Raw genomic sequence first — 26,384 nt, 5'->3', positions numbered from 1 at the left:
TTCAATAAGCTCTTGGTTTATTGGCTAGCAAGAGCATTCAGAATCAGCTTTAGAAATTTTTTTCCATACATGCTCTTTGCCTGAAGAGCCAGTCAGAATGCTATACTTGATCATTTCAGAAAACAGAATCCACTGCAGAATAACATTATGACAGCGGGGAACCATAACTTAAAACAGTCACAGCTGGAGCTCCTGAAATGTACAAAGGCAAACAACTGCTGTTCCAGAGAGACTACACAGCCTTGCTTCGCTATTCTCCATAAGCCTTCGCTATTGCCTCGAGTAGCCGTAAGAATGGGTCTTTGCAGTGCCCGATACCATTCAATGACAGCCACCAAAACCAGTCCAGGTAACCCTGGAGTGCAGTGGGGTCTTTAGAGCTGCCAATCATAACCAGTTTCGAACGCACTCGCCTCCACAGGCAGAGAATCTTCTGGGTGTTGCAAAAAGAATTCGGCCTCTTTGAGCGTGATTTTGTGGTAGCACCATCATTCTGGGAGCCAGTGTTGTGGACTAGACGCATCGGACCGTCCTCGTCTTTAGCTGCTTCAATGTGGCTAAACTCTTTGCCACCACTTGAGAAGATTTTGGTTTCAGGAAGCACTCCTTTTGCGACAATCTGAGCGACACAGTCGGGGTCGTTATCGGCAATGTGCAAGAGCCGAAGTTCACCCGTTGATTCGGCCAGTAGACCCAAGATCAAAAATGGATCCCTGTCTGAGCCCTTGAACTTCAGCTTGAAGACACCAACCTGCACACACAAGTTTGAATTGGCAATAACTATCTCGTTATATGCACTGCATCGCTTATCCCCTTGAAAGGACATTAAAGGCAAATGACCAAGTCAACATGGACTGTAATAATACCATTCCAGAAACCTCGCAGCACTTGTTTCGTGCCAAGAAAAAGACTTAGTTTACGAGAAAATTGCGTCTGAAGGTTCTGCATACCTTTAGCCCCCAAGCAGGGAGTGGTGACGTTGCAATCGCCATCACCGCCCCTTACTGCCATCGCCGATTAAAATTGTGCCCAACAGATGGTGCTACAGTTTTCTGCGCGAAACGCCAACTGCGCAGCCATGGAAAAACCGTGCAAAGATAGAGTGTTGGATTTGCAACTGCAGCTGCTTTTGGTCAAGCGGCTTGAACCGTTCCGGAATCCCGCGACATCACATAGACATGGAATTCTCTGCTACTAGCAGTTCTTGTGCGTTTCGCGAGCAAGCGAAACCAGCGCAAGCACTACGCGATGACGAAACTGCTGAAAGCGTGGGAGGTGCAGAATGGAGCAAACAAAACCTTTTGACCACCCGCGTCGTTATCAAAGGTAACGTCAATGAGCCCTTTTTTTTTTTGAGAAATCAAATAGAATTGGACAAGTAGCATTTTCTTTCATCTTATAATGCAATAAAATTATCTTTTTTTATTACGAGTGGTTGAGCACTAGTGACAAAATTATAATAAGGAGTCGCTGTGTCATCAGGCTAGTACTTGAACGTCCCAGGGGAGTCTCAAATTATGTCCTGCATTTACCTCAATTTCTCGATCAATAAAGCTCTGTTTGTGATAATATTGGCGCCTTAGACGTTCTAGAGCGCTAAACGATCATTTTAGCTTGACTTCATGTGCATTTAGTGTCCCCTAATGCCCTGCAATGAAAGGTGTGCTATGCCACACTCAAATGATGTGAACAGTAGCCACTCTGTGTGAATTTGTGTACCACACTGTCATGAACTAGAGTCAGTGATAGGTCAAGAATGCAGCCACAAACACCTTCCAGACGAAATATGCATGCATGCATGCACCAGCAAGTTATCTCTGCTGATTCTCCATACCCTTCACCGTCTCTGCTGTACACAGCATGTCATAATATGAAAGGAAACACGTGATTTTCATTTAAGGCCAGCAATCGTTTCTTGCTTCTGTGCTTAAACGAAAGAAGTTGTGTCAGGGGCGATACATCAAGATGTGAGCTTGGCAAATACCAACGAGCAACATTTGGGTTTATAAATTTACAGGAATTGCTCTTTTAACACCGATTAAGTGTCCCTTTATTATTGCAAAGCATTCACGAACACTTGCCTCCACTTTGCTCAAGCACTGCCGTCGTGCAAACCTTGCAAGGCAGGGTTTGTTTGTACATGAGGTATAAACAATGTGCATGTCTGTGGAGAAAATTACCTAGGCATTTCGTGGTGTGCCTTATGAGCTACTGCACATAACACCCCCAATCATGGTTCATTCTGCTTTATTTATTAATTTTACTCATTTAAGTACCCTGAAGGCCGTAGATGGCATTAGACAGTTTTAGTTTAGCGTGGCTACCGGAATAGCGGGCGTACCGGAATAGCGGGATCGAAGTGCGCATGCGCAGAACGCTAACCGCCCCATACCGTTTACCGTGCGCACGCTATTTCTCAGAGTTAACGTTACCGTGTTAGCGTGGTGTACGTAGTGTACGTAAAACATGGCGGCTGTCCCGGTCGCCCGCTTCGAACTGAATTTGGCGTTGTTTTTGTAGAATTCACTTCGTTCGTAGACAATGACTGCGTAAACGGCTTTTGCTTAGTCTCATGCCGCTTCGCCGAGAGTGTTATGGCTAATCTTGAGGAATTTTCGAGATCGCTTCTCGTTTCGAACGCGCCTAAGCCTAACCAGAGAAATTTTTTTCTGAGATGCGAGCGCCATCTGTTGCTAAAGTCGGGAGAAAGGCGCGACGACGGCATATGGCCTCTGAGACGGGAGGATTTCGGAGGCTATGGTAGACAGCTTGTACTGTTTGTCTGTTTCGTTGCAGATCGACGGACATGTGAAGTAAAAATACAACGCGCTCCTGGCTTCCATTGCGCTGCCTCTCGCACTTTCCGGACGCACACACACATAGACTTAGGTGCCCTATGTATGCGAAATTCAAAGCGTAATGGAATAGCGTCCCGCACGTAAACTACGCTATCACACTATACTAAAACTCTCTTTCTGCAAAGTTCGTTTGTGGAACGGTAACGCTATTTCCCGTAACCCCGCTATTACGCTAACGCTAAACTAAAACTGTCTATTATATACGGTGGAGCAATACAAAATTATTACGCCATTCATAGAAACGCTTGAGCAAAAGAAAAAGGAAGAAAAACATCTACATTTTGCAAAAGGTAAATACATATTTAAAGCAGGCACGAAAGAAAATATTACACAATTCTAAATGTATATAAATAACAAGGATACAAAATAAAAGAAAAACACTCTTATGAATTCAAGAAACGGTAAATACTGTATTAGAATGAAGGTCAAATGACATATTCAAATGTACACGAGTAAAAACAGCAGGAAAGAAAAGAAGGGTTATACAATGTTAAGAAACACATCCGACATAAAAACAGCCGTTATTCCTGCAGATATTTCAGAAGTTCCCTTTGAAAGATAGCCACTTCGTGCAAGTGACAATATTTTCTGGTAATGCGTTCCACTCGTTTTGGATTGCACTAAAGGTGAACATTGATATTTTAATGTTTGAGCAAATATAGGCGACACTATGTTCATAATTGTGCCTTGACGGAAAGTGATGTAGCGGCTTAATGCGATTGGTTGCAAATGTTTTCTTGCCGTAATATAAAGAATGAAACAATGTTAAACACGAATATTTGTGTCGAATGTTAAGTTCGGAAATGTTTATGCTGCGTTTTAACAATGATACACTCACATGGGTGATTACGAAGAAAGTATAAAAATTACCAACTAGTACCCCTGTCACACTGGACATTCTAATGTCATTAGATTCGAATGACATTCGATGTAGCAAATGCCATTCGACCCGTGGTGGTGCTACACAGAAAAAAATAATGTCATTTGGTCGTGATATCTATAGCGATATTTCCAATACAATTGGCAAGAACAGTACAACAAGGTATTGTTGAATGTTTGAAAAGTCAATCCATTTATTTTAAAATAAATATGAGGCGTCACTTCACTGAAATAACATGCATTTAAGCTCCTGTTTCAGAATGTCTGGCCACAATAAGCCAAGACAAGGCTTAGCCAGCTTGGTAGCCATAGCCGATAAATTGAACACAAACGATACGACCGACATGGCAGTGCTGAACGATGACGCTCAGTTTTAACAGGTGAAGCAGATAGTTGCTATGTACCTTGCTTTGTACGTGCACACAGGCACCCGTTTGTTTACAGTATGGCCGACTCGTAAAGCGACTGCGGCCAGACGTCCCCGAGGTGGAGAGTAAAAACACTTTGTGATAGCCTGCCTTACAGCTTTTCTTTCGTTAAAATTACAGATGCCCTAAAACACACAAAATAATTGCCTTTTTTATATGAACACTTCTCAAATTACGAACGCTCAATGTCATATTTTACCTTGTCTCTGGGGTAGAGAGTACACATTTGCTTCGAGTGCGAAGCCGAATGAGTTTCTCGAACTCATTCTTTTGCGGAAGTAATTCGATTCGAATGGCACTAAATATCGCTGTGTAGCAGATGAATAATGTAATTCGATGCTAATGCAATTCAGTTCGAATGACATTAAATCGTCCAGTGTGACAGGGGTATTACTCTGTATGTACTCGATGCAGTTCTGTAAAGCAACAGTACTTGGAGCCATATTTTCGATGCATATTCTAACAAAGAGTTGGTGAGAGATGTGTAAGTGTGAAGCTTCATTTGTCATTTCGAAAGATACAAACTACTTCTGATTAGTCCTAACTTCTTAAATGCCTTCTTTGATATGTATTCTATGTGTGTAGGCCAAGTTGGATCTGTAGTTAAATAGACACCCCAGGTATTTGAAACTTCGCACTCTCTCTATAACTGTGTTGTTTAACTTGTAAGCGTTTAGAGGAGCATATGTAAGTGTAGAAAATCTCGCAAGCTTGTTTTTTTCTACGAGTGCAATGACGAAGAGATTATTCGGACACCATGGTCACAATAAGGTCTCTTCTAACCCCTTGCTTAGTTTGCATGTACAGGCAGGGTCAAAAGTTCCCGAGAAGCAGGTTCGGCAAAAAAGGCTAATGTCAGCCCAGTTTCAGCTTGCACCCATTAAAACAGGACAATACAGTGTTGGCCACATACACTAGTACACATAGCACATTTGAAATCCAATCTTCGTGCCCAGGCTCAGGAAGCACTATTCTGCTTTTTCTTGGATTCTGCATTACGTAAACATTTGACTCTGCCTGTAGGTGGGCTGGGAGCTGTCTTCATGGTATCGGCCAATCTGGTACCAAGTGTGTCGTTGGCACACACACACAGGGCTCATCACGAGTGCCTGGCTATGCATCACGGGTCTGCGAGGCCATACACACCTGTCCTATGCGTCCTTGTCATGTGTGTAGGTCGCAACACAATGCGGTGGATGGAGGAAGAAAAGAAGCAGACGACAAAGAGTGCATGCACAGAGGCGAATTCCGTGCTCAATGGAAGACGATGTCAAAGAGCATCCGGCACGAAAACACGTGGTGCAAGACAAAATAAAAGGAAAAAAAATATCCAATCAGAAGAAAACACGGAGCTTCCAGCAGCCAATCAGGAAAGGACAAATCGGCCAGGGCAACAGAAAAGTGAGGCGCACTGGCAGAAAGAAGGGGGAGTTCCAGGAAGCGACGCCAGGAGAAGGTTGGCCACCGGACCCGAGCCACCAGGACTTCACCCGACCGGGGTCTGCTGCCATCCCGTTCTCGGGCATCGCCACTCCATCCAATCACGGACTGCTGCCCGAGGCCGGCAAACTCCTGCACCCGTAGGCAAAGCACGAGCAGTCGGGCTACGGGCCAGAGTTTGTGCCCAGCTGCCTGGCCAGAACGCCGCCTCCAAATGCACGTGCCGCCAAGCCGCCTGCGTTCCCACTCCAAGCCAGAGCTGCCGCGCTCTGGTCGCCCGTGCAACTGTCAACCACATCAACCTTTGGTGAGACCAATGCCGCTTCTCCACGTCGAACTGTTGCGTGCACTCACACGTGTGATCTCCCCTTACTTACATGCTGGCGGTACTTTTATAGCTCATAGTATTTGTTGTTTCTTGTTGTGAATTTTTCATTGTTTGTTTGTTTTGTGTTTCTTTTTACACTAGTTCTATTAAAAGTTCTGTGTGCGTTTTGAAACAAACGGCTTTGTCCTCAATTGGGTTCTCGCAGGCTCTGCCTCAGGGAACCGTCTGAAAGAATAAAGAAAGAGCCTGCATCACAAATTGGCTTCCGCGACAGGACAAAGCCGTTCGTTTGTTTTTTCTCGTTATATTTATGAGCTTGAGCCAAATACCAGCACACCAGAGTTAGTGGCCTTATGAGAACGTATGGGGCTCAAGGGAGCGGAGTTGGACGCATGGTGCGAGGAGCAGGAAGCGCAAGTACAAGGAAAGGGCTGCGGAATGAGATGCGGAAAAAGAGCTGCATGAACTGGAGGCACGTGTTTCGCAATTGCACCTCAAGGTCGTGGCGGCGAAAAGGGCACGTGCACTGGAACAGACTCACAAGCATGAGTCGTATGTAAGCTCTGCTGGGCAAGCATTTGATGCGTGCTCCGAAAGCACTTGCAGCTGGAGCGTTTCAGAGTCTGTGTCCAGTGACTGCCTTGAACACCGTCACAGTCTTTCGTTACAGTTAGGCGCTCAGCGAGAGAGTTACAGGGAGGCTGAGGATAGCTTAAGCAGCAGAGAACAGGCAAGGTCAAATGAAATCGGGGCACGCATGCACATCTGTGCTAGTAAATGCACATTGAAGAAAGAGGCTAAGATGCATTCAGAAAGCCCGACAGACTGGGCAATAGGGCGTATGGGCAGTGACCTCGAAGAGGGTAAGATCACCAAGGAGGTATGCATGCGAACTGGTGCAGATAAAAGCACATCAGATAATGAGGCACAGATACCTCTAGAAAGCCCGACGGACTGGGCAAAAGTTCGCATTGCCAATGACCTCGAAGAGTGCAAGGCGAGCGATGAGACAGTCACCCATTCTTCCGGTGTACCGCCTATAGTGGTGACAGGTGGCCTCATCAGGTATGAGGACCACTCCGATGGCTCACCTCAAGAGAGGGTGAGCTTGCTTGCCTGCATCCGTGAAGGCCAGATAGGCCAAGATGGAATGATGAATACAGAGGTACTCAACAAGGATACCAATACAGAGCTCCTTGGCGAAGAGTCTAGTAAAGACTGAAGGAATGAGACTCATGACTTGCACAGCAAGTCACCAATCACGTCAGCATCTGATGATATGTGTAGGCAAGTTTGGTGTGATAGCTTACTTGAGGAGTTAGAGACATCGCAATGTGATTCCACTAAGGAAAACAGTGGGGTCATCTCACAGGGTAATCTCAAAGTCGTTAGCAAAGAGACTGATTTCCTATTTGAGTAATGAGGAAACAGATCAGTCCTCTTTGTTGTCTGCAGAAGCAGGAAGCATTTCCGCTGAGATGCTGAGTACCTGTTTGTGCGATAGGTCCAAGCGACACGTCAGCGTGCCTGAAGTACTCTTTACAAGATATGTGCCTGAATGCACATTTCGCTTAGTGCCAATGGGTGAACCATAAAAAAAACCTGCATCACAAATTTGTGATGCAGGTTCTTTTTTTATCACTTCAGACAATAAAGACTGAGCCTTTATCGTCTGAAGACCTGAGGCGGAGCATCCGAGAAACCAATTGAGGACAAAGCCGTTTGTTTCAAAACGCACACAGAACTAGTGCAAAAAGAAAAAAAAAATGAAAAATTCACAAGAAACAACAAATACGATGAGCTATAAAAGTAGCAACAGCACATAAGTTAAGGCAGATCACGCGTGTGAGTGCGTGCACCAGTTCGACGTGGAGAAGCGGAGACGACGTGACGAAAGAAACGACGTTGATCTCAACAAATGTCGATGTGGTTGACCTTCGAACGGGCGACCAAAGCACTGCATCTCTGGCTTGGAGAGAGAACGCAGGCGGCTTGGCAGCACGTGCAGTCGGAGGCGGCGTTCTGGCCAGGCAGTTGGGCACAAACTCTGGGTCGTAGGCCAACTGCTCGCGCTTTGCCTACGGGCGGAGGCGTTCGCCGGCGTCGAGCAGCAGTCCATGATCGGGTGGAGTGGCGACACCCAAGAACAAGATGGCAGCAGACCCCAATTGGGTGAAGCCCTGGTGGCTCCGGTCCGGAACCTGACAGCCATTGAGTTTCTCACGATATTACCTAAAGGGAAAACTGGCCCTGGCCGATTTCCCTAAAGGGAAACTAGCTCTGGCCGATTTGTCCTTTCTTGATTGGCCGCTGGAAGCTCCGCGTTTTCTTCTGATTGGATTTTTTTTCGCCTTTTATTTTGTCTTGCGCAACATGTTCTCGTGCTGGATGCTTTTCGACGTCGTCGTCTCCCATTCAGCATGGAATTCGCCTCCACGCGCGCACTCTTTGTCGTCTGCTTCTTTTCTTCCTCCATCCACCGCACTGTGTTGCGCACTACACACGACAGTCCTGCAAGGGTAGACATGTGGGAGGTGTAGCTACCTGACCATGCCAGATATGGCATTACACAAGAACTGGCAAGCTGTACGCCAGCATCATGTGGCTGGCACATAAAATTTCGGCATAGGTATTGAAGCAAGTAGGTTTTGGCTTTGAAAATGTGTACTTACAAACTTACTGTGTTTCTCAATTTTAAAACAATGTATTACAAGTAATTTTGATTTAAAGAAATTGAAGACATTCTGCATACCAACATTAAGAATAAGCCTTCTTCAAACCCAATAACGAACGGTTCTGCTGAGTGTGACCTACCATCACTGTGCTATGTACAAAGAAGCACACACTGTGTGTATATCGTGTGACTGGTCAACTTTAACTTCACACGCGTACCAACTCGGAGCTGCATATGCTAACGCATACACGTAGTGAGACACATATCCCGTGCTCCTTGTGGTTCGGCCTCAATTGCAACATGTCTGTTATGGCTGAAAAGCTGCACCTTCTCTTTATACCTGTGCAAATTCATAAGGGGGCTAAATCTCAGAATGGTGAGATAAAGAGCAGAAGCTGCCAACTTGTGTGGGAAGAGCCTCTGCAGCACTCTTTCCCTGCCACTGAGTACTATACAAAAACTCGCAGCCAAATTTAGAAACAACATGTTGTGGCCATACCTGCACCCTCTCTGAACTGCCGCCCATGCGGGGATGATCAGAGAGGCTCCGCGACACAGCCTGACGCACTAGCCGTCTCCAGTAGCTGATGGTCGGTGTTCTCACAGAATACCCAAGCTCTGTCGTTTTGGCAGCTGTCAGCTCCTTGGCCATGCAGTACACTATCCATATAATCTCACGTTTGGAAAGCCTCACGGTTGGACGACCTCTACTGTCCATCTGGCAGAAGAATGATGCTGGTAACGGAGCAGACTTGCGATCCCAAGGTGCCGGACCATTCAGCTGTGAGATCTGGATGCCAAGACGAATGGAGCAGAGTGACAGAATATTAGGGGACAATACATCTGCACTTCGTTTATGAAAGATATGATGGACCAGCTCCACGCGCACTTAACATCCATGCATTCGGTCAACTCTGCGCACTCTGCTGAACAAAGGCTCGTCAAACATTGCGCAACTGTAAACACAGCCTGTGTTCGCTCACTTCTCGCAACAATGTGACCCTCAAGCGGTTGCTATGACAACTTGGCAGTTTGGCCCCACAAGTCCCAGTGCTCCTTTGTAAAGAAGGAGACTTCCACCACCATTTCTCCTACGCAGACAATCTGACTGTGGCCTCTCCTAAGTCTTCCTTCCTCCACACCCTTTACTAACCTTCTCCTCACACGCTAAGCCAGCTCATTAGAAGTCTCGTAGAAAGATTAGCAGTTAACAATTGCCAAGGCCTTCCCATTTCTGTGGTACACGGCCAGTTCTCATTCCTTACTGGCTAATATTATACGTACAGGGTGTTTCATTTCACTAGAGCCAAACTTTAAAAATATGCAAATGTCACGTAGCTGGACAGAACCAAGGTAATGTTGTTTTCCATCGCTTGGAGATACTCAGATTATTTTTTGCATTCCGCGTAATTACATAATTCGTCTTAATTTATCAACTTCTCAAATATAAGTCAATGAAAAGTGTCAATGAGATTATTATAAAGCAACATGAAAAACTCCCGATAAGGCTTTCTGTTGCTCAACATGTGCTACATAAAAGTGTTTTTCCGAGCGTGGAAGAAGCCCGCAAATACACACAAAGTGCCTCGAGCAGCCGCAATTTTGCGAAAAACAGAAAAACACTTTTATGTCGCACATATTGAGTTACAGAAAGCTGTATAGGAAGCTTTTCATGTTGCTTTATAATATTCTCATTGACACTTTTCATCAAATTACAATAAGTTAGTTGATTCATTAATTAAGACTAATTATCTAATTAGGCTGAATGCAAAAATAATGTATCTCCAAGCGATGGCAGACAACATTACCTTGGTTCTGTCCAGCTATGTGGCATTTGCATATTTTTAAAGTTTGGCTCAACTGAAATGAAATACCCTGTATGTAGCTTTCACTGGACAGCACAATGGTGGCAAGATGAAACATAGAACAGCATTCACCTGCTTTCCACAGCAACTGCAGCGATAGGCGGGGCGACCACCCTTGACACCTTTTCGTATGCAAGTAGTGATGCGGCCTTTGCAATCTGGCAGCAGAGGGTTAAACTTGAGCACCGAGCAGGTGCCCCAGATCTGGGTTGCTCTGCAAGGTCGACCCAGGAGCTTTGGCTGTGTCAGCCTGGGCATCCCAATCATTATAATGAGGAGAGGTGAAAATTTTGGCCACAATGCAAGACTGCATAAACAATGCAGCAAAACTGCAATAACATTGACTCCACTTACCCACTAACTGCAATTTCTTGCATCTACAATGTGCAAGAATATAGTTAATGTTTAAACGTTTGACCGTCCCATGCAGCACACCACAAGGCCAGTGCACATACAGTAGAGCACCATGACATTAAGACAAAGGAAATGCAGTTGTGGTAGCTTTTGTTTACTGATTTATTGGGTTATTTTTAATCCTACTTTAATAATGCCCTGCCTCATACTACGCTTGGAGAGGATCGACTTGCTTGGATTTGCGCAGCAATGACGTCGTCTCCGTGTACAGTCGACACGAACGCCACCGCGTTGGCGATCTCCGCCAACGGAGTTCGCCCAAGAAACGAGCTTCGCACCGCTTAGCTCTCGCGAAGGTACAGGAGGTAGCGCCGATCACTGAGACATGGGTCTCCGAGACACCTGCTCGGTGTACACGCCACGTTCAAAATAGCAACCGAAACTTGAGAGAAAAAAACAAAAAAAACTCACTGAAATAACACGCGTGGTGTCAGCGCGCACGAGCGAGCGCGGCCGCCGCAGCCCACAGCGAGCGAAGGTTCGCGCGGTCTATCGCTGCGAGCGGCGAGAGCACAGCCCATACGAAAGGTCAGAGCCGTCTGGAGATCGCTTTCAAGATACGCTGCGCGCGAGAAACCGCTCCGGCGCTAAGTACGCAGTTGTTAGAAGAGTAGAAGTCCCCCCCCCCCCCCCCCTCCCGGCCTTTCGCACAAGGGAGGAAGTCGCCTCTGCCGTGCGTTCGCTCTCCATGAAAGCGCGCGTACCCCGCGCGCTGTCACTCGCACATACGGCGGGCGCGCGGCGATGATTTTATCGCCCTTGGACTTTGTATGGATCCTCAGGGCGGCGACGCCGACGGCGAAAATCCGCTTGAAGTGTCCATATAATTGCTGTCGCAATAAAAAAAAAAAAAAAATCCCACAATAAATGGTTACAACCATGGCATGGCCTGCACATACAGTAGAGCACCATGACATTAAGACAAAGGAAATGCAGTTGTGGTAGCTTTTGTTTACTGATTTATTGGGTTATTTTTAATCCTAGCCTTAATCAATTAGTGCACCTGCTGTATTCATGTATTTATGTGCAAATTCTATTAAATAGAAATTGCTGCGAGTGCAGCACTCCCATTTGTTTCAGGTTTACAAGCCGCAAAAACATGCTTGCGATTTTTGAGCGACAGCGACAAGTGATGGACTTTTGCAAAAAGTCACTCTTAGTCAGATTTAACTCTTATAAATAATGCCATGGTGTCAGCACAGTAACCAAGTGATTCTACGGTGAAAGAAAGAGTAAAGTTGACTGTCATGGCCAATGACTACTGCAAAAAATACTGTTACAAGAGGTACCGTTTATAAGCAAATGCTACTGCAATGTACATGACGGATGCAAAATGGTCTGATGCAAAATGGTGTTTCGCCATTTTTCAGACATTAATAAAGGCCAACAACGCAAACAAATGCAACCGACTGAGCATCATGTAGAGCATCATGTAGACTAACCAGGTTCAAAGGCATAGCTATTAAATGATGGAGTTGTAACATCCCAAAACTGCTTGCCAGGGACGCTACTGCAGAGAGCTCCAGATTAATTTTGATCCACCAGGGATTCTTCAACTTGCTCTCAGATCAAAGCACATGATCATTTTTGCATTCTGCCCCATCAGAATGCGGTTGTCGGGGCTGGGAATCGAACCCGCAACCTCCTGCTCTACAGCAGAACATCACAGGCACTGTGCAACGGGAATGGGTAAAGATCTGTAGCTGTAATAACACTTGAAAACATATTATGAGCACACTCACAGAGCCTCTGATGGAGGAGGAGGTGGTGCAATGCCAAGGCCATATTCACAGAGGAAAGCTTCGAGACGCACCAGGTCGGAAAGAATTTCACACAATTCCATGACGGTCGGGTCGCAGCGCACTGAACTTGACACCTTGCGCTTCTTCGGTTTCACTGCTCCCTCTGCTGCCAAGAACATGACATGTTTGTCAAAAAATGGGTGCTCATCCCTACTACACAGGGCTCATCAAGAAAGGTAAGTGCATAGAAAAAAAAAAAAAAACACACACTCGCAACCCACGAAGCCTACAAATGAAAGGTGCGTGCCTCCAATCATGTACACAGCTCTTAAAGACACGTTCTTAGGGATGGGCAGCACTTACGCGGATGAAGGACAAAGGAAGTAGACAATACGAGCGCTGACTTCAACTAGGCCGTCCAACCACAGACTTAAAGAGCATCCATTGTGGCTGTCAGAGGCAAGTGCTGCCGCCTGGTACCCTACCAGTAAAATAGGTACAAGCACACTCCCGGCCTGGTGGTTGGCAATATATTATGGGACCTCAATGCTTGGAAAGGGGTGTTTGTCTCCAACACGAAGGCGTCCCCACCTTAACAGGTGCATTTGGCATGCCACATGGGAAATGGCGGTGATGGGAGCGGCCCAAACATCACTTTTTTTGAGCTCACAAGGGTTTCGACAGGAATTTAGGGCACAGGCTTCTTTACCAAGCGTATAACCCCTGAAGGGAGCCAAACGCCAGGCCGGGGCACACTTGTGCCCATTTGAACCGGTGGGTGCCCGGCGGCGGTGGGAATCGAACCCACCACCTACCACAGCCGAGGCGAGTGCTCTACAACTAGGTCACAGCTGCACACTGACACATATTTACGAAGTTCTATCAACTGTGCCACATACTTCTTATAAGTAGAAGGATGACACTCAGTAAGTGTGAAGGCTGGGAAACACTTATATCAGGTGTTCTGTTTTTAAACTATGTACAGAATTTTCAAAGACTGCCTTTGGTAGATAGCACAATTCTAACTTTGGATTAGATTACACAAATAATCAGACATTACTTGCATGCGAAATTGAAATGAATAATCAACCAACTAATGATTTACTCATTCACTTTTTTATAATTATTCTATGGCTATGTGGCACTTTAGATATTTTAACAGGTGCATTCCCAAGGCCAAACTTGGAACGAACTCTCAGGATGACACCATTTTCTACATATTCGAAAAGATATATTCGCAAGATATTCGATATTCGCATTTGCAAAGTGTGACGAAATACATTGGCATTCCAGTTACTTTTACATTTCAATGCATAACGGCACTTTCTTAATAAAGTAACTGGAACAATAGTTCATTTTCATCACAAGTTTCTTGGCACATATCTAAAAACCAATGCCATCATCATAATTTGTTCCAAGTGGGTATGATTTGCAATTAAAAAGTTAAGGTGTTTCATGCGTGAAAACCACAATCTGATCATGAGGCACGCCGTAATGGGGGACTCCGGAAAAATGTGGACCACCTGGAGTTCTTTAACATGCACCTAAATCTAAGTACACGGGTGTCTTCACATTTCGCCCTCATCTGAATGTGGCCGCCGTTGCCAGGATTTGATCCCGCGACCTCGTGCTTAGCAGCCCAATACCACAGCCACTAAGCAAGCACGGCGGGTTACGTTTTGCAATCAAACCGGCCACAATGACTAAATTGCAATGTATGCTGTAAATTAATTAGTTAGGAATGTAATTAGTCAGTTTTTGATCATTAGTCAATTACGCATATCGATTTCTCGTGCTGTCTGCCTGCTCGAGTAATCGAGCAATACGACTAGAATTATGTTATCTTCCACAACCAATTTTTTTTCAAATTCTGCACAGTATAAAAAAAAGCCGTAGCTATATTAAAAAATTGGTCTCCAAATTCCTGGCCTGGCGTCACTGACACTCTCGTGACGTCATGACTAGCAGATAAATTTGTCGACACCATGTAGCTTTAGGGTTAAGTATGATAGCTTTGCACAAAAAATAAGCAAGAGCACTATGCACATTTCTTCAGGCCGTGCAACCTCATGGCAGCCTCAGCGATGACAGGAACGGATTGAGCAAGTGCATCAAAAGGTTGGAATGCGTCCACCTTCCCGGTACCTAAATCAAAACTAGCTCACAGAAACACACAGTATGGCAAATTATTTAGGGTGACCCGACGTATGCCAGTATTCTTTATAGGTTTCAAGGGTTGACGATAATTTAGCAAAAAGAAAAAAAATACAAGTAATAAATGTTGTGCCAGCACTTCTTTAATATATAACAATTATGGTCGGATGGTAGTCATCGTATGACAATGTGTACGCAAAGAATTATGCAGATGCCACGCACTCTGAGAGAGTGTACGCAAAGCTTTCGTGAGCCAGCAAGGCAACATAGCGCATAACAAGAGACATGCTGCAGGTTTCAGTGACAAACTTCTGTTGACATCGTCAGCTGAAAGATGTGTGCGCCCATATCTTAAAATTCAATTGTTGCTACGCCACGCAGCTAGCGCAGCAGGCATCCGAAAGCGCTGGACTGCACGAGAGAAATTCGTCAGGGGGCTTCATTTCTACTTTTCAGGCATTTGTCCACGACCTAATGGTTAAAGCGTTGGGCTTCTGTGTTGGGGCAACCAGGGTTGAAGCCAGCCATCGAACATGTAATTTCTTTCTTTTTTTCTGAGCGAGCACACTTAACAAGTGTGTCAGTGTGCACATGTGGAGTGCACTGGCAGAAATTCGATAGCCGTTAGAAACCGGCACCAAAGTTGGAAGAGGCTAAGAACGCTTCACTTTAATAATGCCAGAACAGTTAGAAAAGGCAACTCGCAGAAAGCAGGAGGGTATGATGACCTGCACAGGCATGACCTGTGCAGCTAACAGAGCTAAAAAACAGGAAACCAACATTTTGCTACCTTGCCTCGGTCACAATGTTTCTACAGAGTTTTGGGGCAAGCATTTGCGCATGCGCACCTACAGACACAAGTAATTGGAACACGGGAGCTGTGGCCGAACTGCAACAGTGCCCTCTAGCCTGGCGTAAGCAATAATAGGCCTGCTTGTTAAGTCATATAATACACAGCATCGTAAACAGAACACTTGCAGCGTACACATTGGTTCTCTAACCAGATTGACGGGGGCGATTATGTTTTGACAGGCTACAAAAGCTTAATCGGTAACACGAGCAGGCCGGCAAGTCACCAAATCCGCTGCTAACTAAAGTAAGTACCTTGTTCAAATGCAGCGACCCCGTCCTGATCGCCGTTGACAATCTCGGAGCCACATTCTCCTTTGGTGTTAAGTGGCGGAGAGGCCCCTTGTTCTTTTGGGATGTCGAGTAGCGGAGTGTAGTCTGCAAGCAGCGACAGACAGCTGTTCCAGTACATCAGCAAGCTGAACTGCCTGGGCAAGCCTAACGTCAAATTGGTTTACGCAATTTACGCTACAAATGCGGTAACGAAAGACGCGAGCGCTTGCTTACCATGATCCATAGAGTTTCGGTTGTCTGGATTTCACAGACGTCCCGCTTGTCAACCTTGGTAATATCGCAAATTACTGTGTCAAACGCTCGGCGTTGTCACCCTAGAATTTCTGGTGCCTATTCTTCTAAAGAGAAGAAACTACGGCAACAAAAACTGCAGGGTTCGCGCTTAACTACAACGCGTAAAGACAACCAACAGAACACACGCGCGTTTTCCCAAAACAAAACTTTCAAAGGCTACGGATCGGCTCGACTTGATTCCACGCGCGGTCGAGTTGATGTTAACAATATGGCGGCCATGACGTATTTCTGGCTTCTCAGATCGCTTTTGCGCATTCAGACAGCACAAGCATGGCCTTCGAGATTCTCTTTGAGATTCATTTTTGTTGCCAAGAGACAACGTTACTCCAACAGAGAGCCGTCGCTGGTGCGTGAATTTAGACACCGTACTTTATTTACAGATTCACTTTTATGCAAAAGTACACACTAACGAACATGCCCACCTGAATAAAGAAACAGTAGTTCTTGTTTCAGTTTTCTTCACTACCAACCAGCAGCTATAGAGATACCCAAATGCACAATTTAAAAGCAGATACGGTCCTCATTATCTGATAATGGCTCAAAAGGGAACATAAATAAATGTCAGGCTAGTGCCGTAGCTGCAGATCTAAAAAATAAGTATGCTCTTCGAGAACGAAACATTTGCACTCGAGATAGTCGGTTTTTGTAACTATCCCTCCCGTATTTGACGAATTGACGGAAGTGCGAAAGACAGTGTTAAGTTTTGAAACAGCTACCCGTACCCCCCCCCCCCCCAAAAAAAAAAAAAAAAAAGAGAGAGAGAGAGATTGCGCCTGCCCACCCTTTGTCCCCCCAAGAGCGCCGAAAAGCTGACCCAAGGATGGTAGTATGAAACAAAAAGTCAATTTTGAATTCGGAGGCAGATGCCTGAGAACAGCGCTGCTTACAAAGGACGGCCTTGTTTACGCATAACAATTTACTACAGAAAATTTGTGATAACAAGCAATTACCCTCTCGCTTGTGATAGAATAGGCGCTTGAAACGCAGCGCGAACAGCCGCAATAAGATAAAAATGGTTCCAACCATTCTGATTAGATTTAAATACAGGCTACACTTCTTCGGTTCGCTTGCGTGAACCGGCAAGTTCGTGCCTCGGACGTAATGGCTTGGCGCTGAAGGGGAAGGACAGCGCGTAGACTTGCCGCCCAGGCGGTCAATATGGTCGGCCTGTAATTTATTGGCTGAATAAATTATCAGGCGCCTTCCGCTCACAGGCCTGAGAGAATAAGCTTCGCCCTGCTGAAGTCGCATAACCGTGAGTGCTGTGTAACCGAAGGCAGCACACATATCTAGCGCGTACGTCTTTACTAAAGTTGGAATTCGCGTGCACGTTGCTTTGTGGTGTTCCCTCCTGCTGTGAAATTACTCTTTTGAAGCGATACTGTGAACTGTTACGGCACAGCACATACACAAAACACAGTATTAAATAATAATAAAAAAACAGGTACGCAGCAGCAACAAAATAACTGATGTTATTTTGTTGCTGCTGCGTGTAGAAAAAAAACTATCATAATCAGTATTCAGGCTCCATGTGCGTGGCGGTTTTCCGCCAGTTGTGACTTAGCCCAGGTGTCAAAGCAGATGACTGACATGACTGATAGGTCACGACATCAATAACATCACATGCTCGTCAGTTATATCACGATTAACGATAATAAAATCACGTGTGGCTCACCCGCATACCCGCATCGGATATGCGGGTGCGAGCCAGGGACATGTAGGTATGAACCAGGGACAAGAAAGAAAGAAGGAAGGAAGGAAGGAAGGAAGGAAGGAAGGAAGGAAGGAAGGAAGGAAATAAAGTAAAGAAAGACAAAATTGTCGCAGTTTCACCCGAAAGGCGAAGCATCAATTGCGATAGCAAATTAGCAGAGAGCTATACGGAGTAAGGATAGTAGTTTTATGAGCTGTATAAACTTGGGCATGCAGCAGTACCAGCAACGCGCAGAACTGTCGACGCCGTCGGCGTTTTCTCGCGTTCTCACAGAACGCGCGCGGCGTTATTATATATTGCACGCCGAGCAAGACGCACAATTAATCACAATCACGTTTCTCTTTAGTTCCCAAGAAAAACAATTAGCCTAGCTTGCACACATGCTTTGGGACTGTACAAAACAATACCCAGACACTAACTCCACGACCCTCTCGTCGAGATGGCACGCTGCCCTGCCTAGCTCCAACCTCGACGACCAACTCTGGGCGACCCAGCAAGCCTGCGAGGCGGCGAAGAGGCAACACCTCGACGTCCCCACGTGGGAGGCCCAGCCACCACCTCTTGTTGGTTTTAATAAAGTTATCGATTATCTATCGATTGGCTATCGCAAGGCTAATACCTGGGCTAGACTAAGCACTAATGGCCACAGGCTAGGCTAAGCACTACGAAGTCATCCCCAGCATTTGGCAGGATTTATTGATTATCAATCGTTTAGCTATTGATTGGCTATCGATAACTAAAGTTAGTCTTTACCATGCTTATAGCCAGACTTAGGCTCAGCTTCGCTAGTTCACAGGGGTATATGTGCCATTGCGCTTGGACCCTTTCTGCTCTATATACTGCCAGGATCGGCCCACATTTTCTGTTTACGCGCAACAGACTTACGGCCGACTTAATCCGCTGTTAATAGAAGAGATATTTTAAGCACAAGAGTGGAGAAGACGAGATCGTAGGCTCCGGTTAAGACAGCTACGTTATGGCTACCATGCTGATTGGAAGTTGGCTCCGGCAGAGGTTAATTAGTCGCTATGTCCAATCTATAGTAGTGCTAAATTCCAAATTCAGAGCAAGTTCCACCCACAGAAACACTCCCCTTTCCCTTCACCTTTGAAGCAGGAGTCCGGCTATATAATTGGCTGGCGCATGTGTGCAAACTTTGGGTTGGACAGCGTATAACCTTTTATTCTTAGGTTGTCACCGAAAACAGAGGGCTGAAGAAACCATGCCGTCTTATTGGGCATCATAGAACTGTGAATGGAACATTCCCCATGCTTAATTTACAAGGTGTTCTTACGCGCACCAGGCCGTCCTTCATTACGCACTTGACAGCGCACTCCAATGACTGGACGTAAGACACCGACCAGGACAAACAAAAAAGCAAAACACGACACACAAAGGGGCCGTACGTATTATCGGATGACTACTGTCGGCGAGTCACTTACGCGTGACGTAGTTCACGGTGCGTTATGTACGATTCGAGCGGTTTTGCTCAAGCAGCCAGTCAGCAGGCACTGAAAGTGACATCTCCGAAAGTGATCGTCCGAGAATACGTCACCAAGGGGGAAACCACAAATGCTTTCACGTAGATCTCAATTTTACCGTGGGTAGCCCCCAACCCCCATTCCACAAACACACCCAATTTTTTTTTTTTTTTGTCCGCCACCCTTATGCGAATGTTTTCAACAACATGAAAGCTCATGGTCACTGGACCTCGGAAATAAGGCTCTAGTCCTAGAGGCGTAGAAAAACTGCTTCAAAGGACACCCGAATAAAACGAATGAAAGTAAATAGGCAGCTAGGCTTTCTTTGGTATGTGGTAAAGGAAACAGATTTACAGTGGACCCAGACACCGCAGATACCAGCCTATTTTTTTTTTCCGTGTGTGACATTACGACGAACGGAAAGCCAATTAAGCGATAACAAAAGTGTGCGATCGTCAACGGCTCTTTTTTGAACAGGGCCGCAGCCAGTGGTGCCGGCTAGAGTTACTGTATATGTCTCCCCCAGGTTTATATGCAGTAACCAATGCTGGCCGGGTTTCAGGTAGGTTTCAGCACCTCCCAGCGCCGCCACGTATGCATAAACGATCATGGGAGTATTTTGCATGGCCTCAGATGCCATCTACGTGACTTTGCGGGCAGGCCTCAGCACCGACCTCAGAGGCCATGCATACGACCCCTATTACTGGCGTCGTCGTATTCAGTGCGGCAGTCGAGGCACCTTCATAACACTCGCAAACGAATCTGCGGCGGCAGCATAGCGCAACAAAGCTTTTAGCCGTCTGCTTGAAAATGCGGCCTTGTACACTCGTCGCCGCTGCATTCGGTGCCTCCGATGCGCTATTCCGGCACCCTAGTCAAAACACGTGCATAGGCAGCTAATACGGGACAGTTGACAGCGGTACCCATAGGACGAGTTGACGTTCACAAACAGCACAGTGCATCCCGGGAATGACCGTGGTCATTTTTAGGGAGACATTGGGTCAGTATAGGGAAGAGAGGTGCAAATCCAAATCGGGTGAAAAAGCCGGTAATGACATTTTATTTTCCAGAATAAAGTGAAATGAAGGGACACAGGGCAAGAAGCTGTAGCAGCAGCATGACCCAGGGTCTGTCACATTTTTCGCGCGTGGCAATATCGCAGTATAATTGACTAGAATCCTAGAATGACAGATCTTGAAAGAAAGGAAATGCTTTATACAGAGGTTTTATGAATGTCCCAACAATGAGCGTTCATACGCTGCGGAATGACAATGAAATCAACATTATATAAGAAATGACAATGATTTGAGTAAAAGGAAATTCTTAGAACGAAATGAAAAGACAATGAAATGAAATTTATATGAATGTTTCACACATTGAAATGATGACGTCTAGGCTTGTAGCGCAGCTCAGAACGAGCAAGAAGGAAGGCGGAAGGGGAAATGGAAAGGACCGGAGAACAGGGTGAGAGCGCCTTCCTTTTTTCGCTCGTTCTGAGGTGCGCTGCAAGCCTAAAAGTCACGACATTCCAGCTTGCCCAAACTGCTACGCTTTTGGACCGATGACGCTTCACTTAGTGCCATCGGGTGCCGCGCGGCCTGGTGTATATCTAGAACAACAACTGTCACTCCAGTTGTACGGCGGCAGGGTCCAGGATTCCAAAACGACGCCTCCAACAGGATGTTGCTCGTAGGTAAATCCCGGGAAGGTCGGAATGGCGTCGTCGGCACTGGTTACCTGTACAGGAAAAGAAAGAAAAAAAAAAGCTGTGTAGAAACCATCGAAAACGTGTGCCAAAATAAGCGAGTAGTGTTCTGAATCCACTGATTGAAGTATCTGAGAAAGTAGTTGGCGCAAGGTTTGCTCTCGTTCTATTGCGGGTCATGGCCGCCTCCGCTGATGCAGATCCTCGCGTCGCTATTCCAACTTCTGTTCATTCGACTGACAAGGTTCACCCACATCCGGCGAGACGCCACTGCCTCTCCAACCAACCAGCGACGTCCGGCGCCTCTCCCTCTCCCCGGTGGCGTATATTGAAATTCTAACAGAGGAAAAGCAGTAAAGGAAGGTGTTTGCTTTTAAGTAACCGGGGAGATACTTGCAGCCATTACTTTGTATGGCTACGCATAAGAGAGTTTTGACGGCATTAGTGTAAAATACGGTAATACAATCTCGGTATATCTCAGCACGCATCGCCACGAGCAAATTTCAGAAACTCGCAAAGTTTCGTATTCATAATTATTCGTGGATGCAAGCAAACAGACTGTGACTTCACATTTTTCCATTCTAATTGAGTTCTCTGCACTTTTTCAAATGTATTCATTGGAGACGTATTCGATGCATAATTTTGCTCAACTAGTGTTTTGCCCCGCGAGATGTACGCTTCAATCGCACGACCATAATTGATGTCGCTGATCAATTGGCTTGGAACCGTATTTCAGCCACGCCTTCACGACTATGTGAACTGACCTTGCATTTTTTGTGTCATCGCTTATTTTGAGCCATTACATCTGTTGTAACTGTGTACAAATCAGCCTAACCCTCTGTATACTACTGCCAGAGAAGTCGTCCGTGGGCTGTAATATGTAGACATTAAAGTTACATTAGAGCGGTACGCATGTTGTACACTCACCGACATGGCGGGCATCTGGCTGTATGCAGTCGGATGCACGTCGGAGGACTGGACGGGCATCTGGCTGTATGCAGTCGGATGCACGTCGGAGGACTGGACGGGCATCTGGTTGCGTACTGCCTGATGATGGTGGGGGGACGGGACCGGCACTTGGTTGCGTACAGGCACATGATGGTCTGAAGACTGCCCGGTGGGCTGAAAGCAACATGTGACGCGGGTTATCTCTTATGTGCAACAAGTGGCTCGCAACATGAACAATGTGGCTCACATGTACAAGGAGAGAGAGAAAAAGTCATAAGGGAAAGGCAGGGAAGTTAACCAGGCTGAGCCCGGTAGGCTACCCTGCACTGGGGAAATGGAAAAAGGGAGGGTACTGCGTAACCATTTGAGGAGAAAATGCATGGCTAGGGAGAAGGGTAACTTGTAATCGTCCTTACAAGTCCCAGCGTAGCGCCCGATCTGATTAACGTCAAGTTGCTGTAAACTTATTGAGCATATTACTTCAAAAGCCCTCAATGAGTCTTTTGAACTGAATTCTAATCAACTCTCAACATGGTTTCAGAAAGGGATATTCTACAGTAACACAACTAGTCACGTTCATTCACACATTTCTTTCTTCTGTTGAAAATAACCACCAAATTGATTTACTTTTCTGGATTTTAGTAAATCTTTCGTTAAGGTACCTGATTCCAAACTAATATTTAAGCTAAAAAACTACGGCATACCAGAACTACTCGTTCATATTAGCCAGAACTACTCGGCATCACTCGGCCTGTCCTCCAGTCACATCTGGTGTACCACAGGGAAGTGTATTGAATCCTTTGTTGTTCCTCCTGTACGTGGATGACAGTGTTGATGTAGTAAAGCCGAATGTTCAAATAAGACTATTTGCAGATCATTGTATCGTGTTTAAAGAAATTTCCTACACTAGTGACGAAGATAATCCGAATAATAGCCTCAGTGAAATTTTCTATTGGTGCATTCAATGGGGGACGACCCTGAATGTTGAAGAAAGTCCCCCCCCCCCCTTTTTTTTTTTATTTCTCCCAAGAAAGCATCTCTCCTTTGTAGTTATATGCTAGGCTTCTCTGCACTTAGTTACTAACTATATAAGCATTTAGGTGTCACTCTTCGCAGCAACTCGCCTGAAAGCTTCACGTTCATTCATTTTTTCGAAAGGGAGAGGAGGGGGAGCGGTTGCTCTTAAAGGGCACCAGGCCATCCTTTTGGTCACCCCAACAGTAGAGTTCACCGTTAACTTAGCTTGTCGTACGATAAGGCCACTTTGTCACCAGCTTCCTTTTTGATCGAGTAGTTGGTCACCTTCAACCTGTGACAATTTTTCAGTGACAATAGCAGTTGACAAAAATGACAATAAAACAACTTCGCCCGCGGACTTTCAAAATACAACACGATCCCGCCTTCCTTTGCGCTGCCTCTCACACTTTCCGGATGGGCACACAGTGCTCGGTGAAGACGGAATCACTTGGGTGCACTATGTATGGGACATTCAAAGAGTAACGGAATAGCGCCTGGCATGTAAACTACGCGACCACGCCCTATACTAAAACTGCAATTGCTGAAAAGTTCGTTTGCGGAACGGTAATGCTATTGCGCTAACGTTAACCTAAAATTTGGCGAATAGTAGGCGCCGGGTCGATGATGGCGCACGAATACGGCCCTGGCTACTTATTGCCTCTTGAATATGTGGCACACAAAACATCGTTCCAACCATAGCCTCCTCTATAACTTTTAGAGGAGGCTATGTTCCAACATATAACAATATAGATACAACGAAGTTGTGTTGTCACAAGTAAAGATATCACGAGATCACAAAGCGGCTCTACAGCGATATAATGTGAACATCGGTATCACATAATAAAAAGAAACACTCAAGGAACAATGCGTACCACAATTCTGTTGCTTAAGATGTGTCATTGAGCACGTTGTTCGTAGTGGTTTTTGTATTTCTTTGGTTGCTCTTTTTACTTGCGTCGACACCAGGATTGTTCTCTTCTACATTCTCGGATGATTCCTCATGATTTAATTTTAATTCTTGAATTTTGCGTTTGATCAGTTTTTTTTCCTTACATTCCCACACTCAAGCCGGCGGTATTTTACAAATGAAATATTTCCATGCGTGCATGGTCTTTCTTTTTGAAGGTGACCGCGGGGTCACATTCAAACGCTTGTCGCTAGTTTGTGGACATGTCACTCGGCGAATGACGTCATGACACTCTCCCTTCGCGCTGAGGTGAGTGAACTGAGAAGAAGCAATGTGGTCTTGAAGCAAACTGACCAGCGCGAAGAAAACGAGGCGAAAGACGTGGAGCACGAATACGAGAGCTGTTTCTTCGTGTTCCTTGCCTTCCGTCTCGTTTTCTTCGCGATGGTAAATGTTTTGCTTCAAGATTATGAACCGGCTAACTCGCACCACAGTCCTGCTAAGCTAAGTGGCTTAGGGACGACAGTTCACGGTCGATAAATAGCGCCCACTTCGTTTGCTTCAAAGGCGTGGTCCAGCCGTTAATTTAAATTAACAAAATAGCTGAAATTAAGAAAGTCACATTGCTGAACGCGAACTTCGCCTGACCGCATAGACAAAACACGGCTGCATTAGAGCCAAGGGAGAAGCTTCGCCTCTTGTCTAAACTATGAAAGTTACATTCATGAACCTGCGCTAAACCTAAGCGCATAAACGATGATTACACTCTGGAGGATTGGTTTAGCTCGAGACAGGTTTTCGACGCTGCCAGAACCACGATATGCACACCGCAGTGGTGGACGCGCACCTAAACTACTAAGAGGTCACAAACGCTTCTGCATTTTGCCCCCATCGAAAATGCTACCTGGAACGAACCCGCGACGTCGAGCTGAGCGGCGCGCCGCCATAGCCACGTCGTTTTTTTTTGTCGTTTTTTCTGGCCTCTCGCAGTCGTATCTCGCGCTGTAGAAATAATCAACTATTACCGTCGACTATCGGATTCCTGAACCTAACCTGTAATACGTCCGCTTTGCCCGCCTGCAATAGTTAGGATACGGAAGTAACAATATGTAAATCAGTGTCAAAGTCGTAATACACATATAGCTGCACACTCACCGGAGAAGTTGGCGGACAGCTGGTCACGTGGTTGTCCGTGTCCGAAACGTTGTCGCTACCTTCGAGCGTCTCCTCCAGATGCCTGATGTAGCCGCAGGCGCCTCGGACTATCTCCGCGAACGTGACGCACCTATGGCTTCCAGGTGACAAGCCTGGCACCATTGCTCGCAACCTGTGGTACATCGACCGCATCTGAAGGCCCTCGGCGCGACGACGTTCGGCCGTGGCTGAACGTTCTCGGCCACCGCTTGTCCGACACCGCTGGTCCTGGCGCCCCATAGCCACGTGGCCTTAACTACGCCGTAATTCTCGGGTGCGCAACACAAGAGCCACCGAGCACTGGTGCGTCGGGATACGAAGGAGCTATCTGTCGTAGCCCAAGAAGGGAGCACACTGCAGAGATTTCACGTGGCCAGGTTAAAAGGCGATCCCGCGTGGACCGGCAACGGCAACATATAGCTGCACACTCACCGGACAAGTTGACGGAAAGCTGGTCACGTGGTTGTCGGACGGTAGAGCAAGCTTGGCGTGCTCTCCGGTCCGGCCCACTTTGGCGGGACGCTGACGGCACTCGGCCGTGTCCGGAACGTTGTCGCTAGCTTCGAGCGTCTCCTCCAGACGCCTGATTTAACCGCAGGCGCCTCGGACTATCTCCGCGTACGTGACGCACCTATGGCTTCCACGCGACAAGCCGGGCACCATTGCTCGCAACTGTAGGCCCTCCGCGCGACGATGTTCGGCCTAAGCTGAACGTTCTCCGCCGCCGCTTGTCTGACACCGCTGATCCTGGCGCCTCATAACCGCGCGGCCTTAACTACGTCGTGCGCAACACAGGAGCCACCGAGCACTGGTGCGTCGGGACAAAGGTGCTATCTTTTGTAGGCGTTCTTTCGTGGAAGGGGAACAACAAAAATAGGGGAAAGGGTAGCTCAGGGCCCAATCGCGTAATCGCCCACTGGATGACGTCGGTTGCGCAGTCTCGAAGAAAGGAAGCTACCTTTTCTTTCACTCTCTCTTCTCCCTTCCCCACAGGTGCTGAGCCCAATACTAACGCCCTGCTCTCCTCTAGGGCTGCAGGAAAGAGCGCCTTTTCCCTCACCACAAGCCTCCCCCACCCATCACTCATTGTGCTCAACAACTTCCGGGTGTAAACGTCGTAATTTATTTTAATTTGAATTATTAGTATAAACGTCATGGAAAAGTACAAACCTTAATTTATTACATAACAGTTGCCTGGT

General features: G+C 46.4%; 2 protein-coding genes across 13 annotated transcripts; both read right to left on the bottom strand.

Annotated features, from left to right (window-relative positions):
• LOC119434027 (uncharacterized) lies at positions 1-16,387 on the bottom strand. 9 transcript variants are annotated; one of them, XM_037701329.2, is made up of 6 exons: positions 16,139-16,386; positions 15,887-16,069; positions 12,629-12,791; positions 10,545-10,722; positions 9,107-9,397; positions 1-751 (listed from the first exon to the last, which is right to left on the bottom strand). In XM_037701329.2, exons 1-6 carry the CDS (start codon positions 16,146-16,148, stop codon positions 251-253), a joined length of 1,326 nt encoding a protein of 441 aa, XP_037557257.2. In that variant the 5' UTR covers positions 16,149-16,386; the 3' UTR covers positions 1-250. The 9 variants fall into 9 exon arrangements, with proteins under 9 accessions (XP_037557257.2, XP_049514435.1, XP_037557256.1 ...); XM_049658478.1 differs by having other exon boundaries at positions 12,629-12,794; positions 16,139-16,385; XM_037701328.2 differs by having other exon boundaries at positions 12,629-12,794; positions 15,887-16,059; positions 16,139-16,384.
• A 4,064-nt stretch (positions 16,388-20,451) lies between these two features.
• On the bottom strand, positions 20,452-26,015 carry LOC119433175 (uncharacterized). Of its 4 annotated transcripts, XM_049658680.1 has the most exons (6): positions 25,618-26,015; positions 25,147-25,539; positions 22,795-22,879; positions 22,156-22,241; positions 22,047-22,110; positions 20,452-21,151 (listed from the first exon to the last, which is right to left on the bottom strand). In XM_049658680.1, exons 2-6 carry the CDS (start codon positions 25,423-25,425, stop codon positions 21,039-21,041), a joined length of 627 nt encoding a protein of 208 aa, XP_049514637.1. In that variant the 5' UTR covers positions 25,426-25,539; positions 25,618-26,015; the 3' UTR covers positions 20,452-21,038. The 4 variants fall into 4 exon arrangements, with proteins under 4 accessions (XP_049514637.1, XP_037556238.1, XP_049514638.1 ...); XM_037700310.2 differs by having other exon boundaries at positions 22,047-22,241; XM_049658681.1 differs by lacking the exon at positions 22,795-22,879 and having other exon boundaries at positions 25,618-26,014.
• Between the last annotated feature and the right edge of the window lie 369 nt (positions 26,016-26,384).

Source organism: Dermacentor silvarum, chromosome 11 (genome assembly GCF_013339745.2).
Source record: "Dermacentor silvarum isolate Dsil-2018 chromosome 11, BIME_Dsil_1.4, whole genome shotgun sequence".
NCBI classification, from domain to species: Eukaryota; Metazoa; Arthropoda; class Arachnida; order Ixodida; family Ixodidae; genus Dermacentor; species Dermacentor silvarum.
The sequence above is the reverse complement of the archived record's forward strand: the minus strand, read 5'-3'. Positions and strand labels throughout refer to the sequence as shown.